Here is a 6,466-nt window from a genome sequence, read left to right on the forward strand (position 1 = left end):
TCTGGGCACTGCTAGCAGGTAGGACAGCCTGCAGGAAGTGTGCGTGTGTGTGTGTGTGTAGGTTCTCTGTTTGGGCATGTGTTAACACATGTGTGTCACATGTTTCTGTTTTCAACATCTATCCCTCGAGCAGCTGCAGTAGCTGCTGTGATTGATCGGCGTAGCCTGCTGCTCGCTTTTCAGCTATTTGGGTTCAATCTGAAACGGCTGAGGGCGAAATTGTTTTAGTATTTACGCAGACGAATCAGGACAACGGAAGCCAAATGTGTGTAAGCACAGGCTATCATGGACAAGTCCATGTCAGACAGATCCAGTGTTGTAAATGTCTAAGCCTTTTGGGATTAGTCGTCAGCAGCCACACTGGCCCCGCCGTATCCTGCCCGGCCCGGCTCGGCTCGGCTCGGCTCGGCTCGGCCTGCCCGGGAGTCTGCATCGCCGCTGAAACCAACTGTCATTTTGGCACATTACTGAGGCTTTAGTGAAAATGGGTAATCCTATCAACGTTTTCTCTAATTATATTATGACCCGAGCTTAGCAGGGCCAGGAATCAAATTCCTTTAATTCACATGTCGGAGGATTGCAACAGTGGCCTACGCCAGCTGTCAGGAGGCTGTCGGCCGACTCAAATTTCCACTTTTCTTTTTGTCTCGACCCCAACTTCACCCCCTCACCTCGCTCCTCACCTCTGCACTTCTGTCTTTCACCACCTGTCTACCTATTTTATAACACTTTGCTCCTCTTCTCTGTCCGTCTGCACCTTTTTTTTATTATCGTGTGGTGCCTTCTTCTTCTCTCAGTGCAGGAACGTTACCCGTCACCTTCCGCTGCCTGGAGGAAAATCTGAAGATTGATAAGCGCGTGACTCGCTTCGTGCTGCCCATCGGCGCCACCATTAACATGGACGGCACGGCGCTGTATGAGGCCGTGGCGGCCATCTTTATCGCCCAGATGAACGACATCGCCCTGGACACCGGACAGATCATCACTGTCAGGTGAGGTCACATGGTGGTTGTTCTTGTGATGTTTCCCTGTTTCTGTCTTTATTTTGATTTAGAAACATTTCAAATACAATCAAACGTACACACAGAGTTTTATCTTAGATCCTTAAATCTGTGGTTCCCAACCCGTGGGCTGCGGACCATGACTTGGCCGCGTAACATTTACTGAGATTTTTTACAGAAAGAGCGATAAGAGGACTAACATCTGTATTATAATATGCAAACACAGCAATGTTGTTGCCTCGTACTCGTTCTAAGAAGATAAGAAAGACAAAAATCACAAAATCTTAGTGTAAATATCGCTCTCCCACTTTAAAAAAAAGGCTGATCTATTAATCCAGAATCTATCAATGTGCAAATATTAAAAAGTGTAGCTGCTGGACACTACATGTCTTCTACTTCACTGAAGAGTTGTTCTTTTTCTTTCTTCCTTCAGCACCTTTTAGCACCTTTAATATTAACATTTAAAACGCATACGAAGCTTCACAACACTTCCATGCAACAAGCTATTTTTTTTTTACATTATTGTTTTCACCATCAGCTGATCACAAGGGAACAAGAGGTCTTATTAGTACCCAACTGAAAGTCACATGACATGATCTCAGCATTCTGATTGGCTGTTGCAAACATTAAATGCAGTTGTAACCATTTTAGCTTAATGCCACTTTTAACGGGTTGCATTTTACAACATTCCTGGGAACCAGATTAAACAAAATTCCTTCACATTTTCATGTGACCTGCATCAGTTTGAGGCAGTGTGCTTTAATTTAACAATATGTAGTCGTGACCGACATCTTTAAGTCCTGCAGTGAGGAAGTAAGATTTCCCCTTTCTGAGGTTGCAGCTAAACATTCACGTCTGATTGGAACCAGTCCGCCTGGATCCGACTCAGTTTGTGTGTGGCCGCGGGTCACAAATGAAACTCAGCATTTTGAAGTTGTTTACTTTATGTCTTTCATCAACAGCCGTTCACCACCAAATTCCAAAATCGAATTCTCAAAAGCTCTGTTGTATCATCTGTGGTGGAGTTGTTCTAGAATAAGATCCACATGTGCTGTGTAAATCTTGCGATGGTCCAGTTTCCAGTCTCAGCGGGGTGCTAATTAGCGCTGCAGTTTGTCAGAAAGGACTGACGTGTATCTCAGAGCTCTGAGATCAGATGAACTGCATCACGCGGTAAACTACAAATGGCCTACACTCACATCTGGGACCAACATGAACTGATAATACGTCTAATTGCAAACGTGTCATGACGAGCAGCATTCCACTGAGTGGTAAAGATTTGAATATGAAAACGAAGTCAGGAAACATCGAGAGATCCGGTGTCTTTTGTTTGTCAGTAAACCTCTTTCTTCTTGAGAAACCTCTTTCATACCAGCGTTGCACGTACTTACGATGCGTGACGTCACGGTGACTACGTCCACTTTTTATTTACAGTCTTTGGCACAGACTCAATGAATCATTGATCAAATATTGTCATCAGGATCCTGGAACTAAGAGAGTTTCCTAAGACAGAAGAGACGCTGCTGACTTTGCTTCTACACCGTGTCAGTATTACTCTGAAGTGTCAGTTTATTGTCTAGTATCTAGTGTATCAATCACTGTCAGGAGAGGGGTGAGGACGTCTCAAACCAATGCTTTTGTCTTTCGTCTTTGAGTCATTCAGTACTAGAAACGATTCAGGACATCTAAAAATAGTCTGAATCGAGTTTTATTTTTTTATTTGTTCACATTATAAAAATGTATTACACAACTGACTTCATGTATCTTTGTAATGGAGAAGGTTGTTACTATGATAATGTTAAAGTAACCCTGTAAATCTATGTTAACCCTCTGGTAATCCTACAGGCGGTTACACTGCGGTGACAGATCACTTTTTAAACCACTGGTGCAATAACACGGTGATGTATGAAAGGATTCAACTTTGCAAACGATTATTCTCAGAAATATGAGAACCTGTAGAACCTGTTACACGTGGTAAAGATGTTTCGTGGAAATGCCATTGAAATAACGCTGTGCTGTTATCAGCTAAAGCAAAAACCACAAAACCACAATTCATGAAATTCATTTCTCTTCGTCTCATTTATCCCTGAAGTCGTCACGTCTGCACGCAGAGTGACGCTGATCTCTTGCTCGCTGCATAACGTTTCCTGATACAATGTCACGTGTATCAGATTTCTGTGAGATTTTATTTGTAGAATTTTCAGACGGATGTTGGAAAATGTTTATTTTTTCATCCTCCCAAAACTGCCACGACCCATTTCAGACTCGTGTTTTGAGACTTTGAGATCATTTTATCTGTCGGAGGACGTCAGATTTCTGTGCTGTTACTGTCACTGACTTCATTCAGCGTGGCTCCGTCACATAAATCAGCTGGCAGATTCCCTTTTATACCAACGTCAAGTAGTATCTGAGCGCTTTAGGGCTCGGACACACCAAGCTAATTGGACTAAATGTGTTTATTGGCAGACAATCGGCTGACTAAGAAAGTTAAATCAGCACTGAAGGCAGTTGGTGAGTGGTAGAGTGAGAATCTGTGATTTCCACCATTCGGTCTGGTTTCTCTTTTAGCTTTTAGAAAACATGTTCTCCTTTTTATAATCCAAGTATGTAATGACACATAGTATTAATCTGTCATCGCTCTGACATCTCACCATTCATGTGTGCGTGTGTGTGCGTGTGCGTGTGTGTGTGTGTGCGTGTGTGTGTGCGTGTGTGTGCGTGTGTGCGTGTGTGTGTGCGTGTGCGTGTGTGTGTGTGTGCGTGTGTGTGCGTGTGTGTGCATGTGTGCGTGTGTGTGTGTGTGCGTGTGTGTGCGTGTGTGTGTGTGTGTGTGCGTGTGTGTGTGCGTGTGTGTGTGTGCGTGTGTGTGCGTGTGTTTGTGGAATGTGTAAAATTAACAGCAGAGTGAAAAAAATAAAGAATTTCCCCTCAGGGATCATAAAGTCTTCTTCTGAAACAGAGTTGACAAACAGAAATGACTTAACTACATCTGGTTTGTTTGTGTTTTTCCGTCTGTAGCAATGCTTTGTGTGTTTTTATATTACGCACTACTGGCCTTAATAATTTCCTCTCACGCAGGTTTAGAACACATGCACGCATGTCTACTTCCTGCATTCTTCGTGGTGTGTTCAAGTGCAGCGTCTCACAAAAGTTGTGAGGCAATGTAAAATGTTGAGCACCTCTATTTCCTTCTTTCCTCCCCAGTCTGACTGCCACCCTGGCCAGTGTGGGAGCCGCCAGTATTCCCAGTGCTGGACTGGTTACCATGCTGCTCATCCTGACGGCTGTGGGGCTTCCTACTCAGGACATCAGTCTGCTCATCGCCGTCGACTGGCTGCTGTGAGTCAGGTGTCTGAAAGGTGGAGGTGTTTGAGTGTGTGTGACGCTCCAGAGCTTTTAATCAGAAACATTTGTGAGGAGACTTTTAAAGGTTTTGGTGGTTTTGGCGGCTCCCTTCTATATCCGGCCCCCCCCCGCTGACTCTGATACTGTTTGTCCACCCAGTGACAGAATGCGTACCTCCATCAATGTGGTGGGCGACTCGTTCGGCGCCGGGATCGTGGACCACTTGTCGAAGGCCGAGCTGGCCGAACTCGACGCGGCGGAAATGCAATTGCTCCACCCGGAGGAGCTCGATTTCATCCCGCCGCCGCCGATCCTCACGGAGATGGACCTGATCGTCCCCTTCAAACCACCCGAGCTGCCACCCCGCTCCCCTCGCCCACCCAAACAAAACCACCACGGCCACGTTCTCTCCCAGTCCCAGTCCATCACTTACTCCCCGTCCCGTTCTGTCCGGTCTCCATCACCTCGCTCCATCCGCTCTCCCTCTCCGCGCTCCGTCTGCTCCCACTCCCCTCGGCCTTTCCGCACTCATTCACCGCGTCTCCTCCACAGGACGGAGGCGGGCTACTGCGCCCTGCCCAGCCACGACAACCAGGTAACTACTTCTTCTTCTTCTTCTTCTTCTTCTGCTTCTAATGCTACAGAATACATGTTCCTCTCTGACGCAATAATACTTTAGATTTAAGAGATACGTCATGTTTTTGGAGATTAGGCCTGATGGTCAGAACAGACAGTGGACTCCGAAATCACGAACTTGGAAAATGGGTCAAATATGTGGTTGAATCTGGATATTTTGTGGAAGATAAAATGGTAAAAATGTACATGAATAACAAAACAAAAAGAACAAAAATGTGTTTTCTCAACAAAGATAGTTCCACAAACAAATGAAGTGTTTGTACTTGTGTATTCCTATAGCTTTAAAATGTGTGAATCTAGGACAGGAAGTATAAAGTATTGATATTAACAAGATATTAGTAGTGTTATCAACACTACTATTGGATGATTTGATTCTCCAAACCCTGATGTATACATGTATCACGTGTATTTCCACTGTTTTAGTCTCTAAGTAAAAGGCTTCGACATGTTCTCATCACGTCTCTTTGCCCTCTCAGATTCCCAAAATGCCTCGTTCCCACAGGGAGAGAGAGAGGGAACGGGAGCGCCTGAGGCGGGAGAGCGAAACCGAAGAGGAGGAGGAGAGAGAGAGGGTCTTGGGTGAAACGAGCGACGGCGAGGAGAGCGATGACACTGCTTACGATCGGAGGCAGGCTATGCCGCACAGCGACCTGCCATGATCAGATTTTTACCACCAAAACAAAAAAAAAGCTTCCCCATCGATTAGTTTTCATTTTACGACAGCTTTTCGAGGTCCACACTGGATTTCTGGCAGGTTACATTGCTACTTCTCTTAGACGTGTTTAGAGTCACTGCTCTTGATTAACAGAACGTTGGATTAGTGATCGATTCGCTCACTTTGAGCTCGATATACGCAGATACTAAAATGCTGAGATGGCCCTTTAAAACCAGGCCTGATACTTCTGCTCTTTGGTTTGCAAAACAGAGCTTTAAACAGAGAGTTTATTTCCCTAGTTTACTCATGTCTTCCATCACTGTCTTGATTTTGTCATTTCATGGTCAAACCTGAATGTCTGATCTTCCTTAAATTTGCCTGATAGGAATTGTGAGTCTGCTCTCGATGAGAAAAGTATCTCGGTGTTATCAGCCTTTTAACGCACAACCACGAGTTATCAGTTGATCCTTGACCTTTGCCCAGCTCCTTCTCCTCTACTTTTATTTTCCTGACAGGAAGTGAAAATGCTTAGACTTGAAGGAATAGCTTCACATTTTGAGAAAGACGCTTTTCTTGCAGATATGAGAACATAGATGTTACGCTCAAGTTTCAAAGTAAATCCACCGACCAGCATCCTCCACAGCTCACTAATTAACACGTTATACTTTGTTTGTTTAATCCGTACAAAAACTGAACTATAAAAATGACAATTTGGCTTTTTTAATAGGACGTTATGTGCCGGACTATTTCTTGTCTGGGAGCAGTGAATACCTGGAATCTCCACTGGTCGAGAAACATTCCAGCAAATACAGTAAATACCTGTAAAGTC

General features: G+C 44.6%; 1 protein-coding gene across 1 annotated transcript in view; it reads left to right on the plus strand.

Annotated features, from left to right (window-relative positions):
- Positions 1 to 5,641, plus strand: part of slc1a9 (solute carrier family 1 member 9) — a 17,479-nt gene extending 11,838 nt beyond the window's left edge. Inside the window, exons 7-11 of the mRNA XM_076081531.1 lie at positions 1 to 18; positions 798 to 992; positions 4,206 to 4,340; positions 4,506 to 4,941; positions 5,459 to 5,641. The exon at positions 1 to 18 is cut by the window's left edge and continues 216 nt beyond it. Of these exons, the coding sequence (XP_075937646.1) occupies positions 1 to 18; positions 798 to 992; positions 4,206 to 4,340; positions 4,506 to 4,941; positions 5,459 to 5,641 (967 nt within the window). The remainder of the gene's footprint in view (positions 19 to 797; positions 993 to 4,205; positions 4,341 to 4,505; positions 4,942 to 5,458) is intronic.
- Positions 5,642 to 6,466: the final 825 nt, after the last annotated feature.

The sequence above is a fragment of the Anarhichas minor genome, unplaced genomic scaffold (assembly GCF_050575085.1).
Source record: "Anarhichas minor isolate MPS153535 unplaced genomic scaffold, ASM5057508v1 ptg000007l, whole genome shotgun sequence".
In the NCBI taxonomy this organism is placed as follows: Eukaryota; Metazoa; Chordata; class Actinopteri; order Perciformes; family Anarhichadidae; genus Anarhichas; species Anarhichas minor.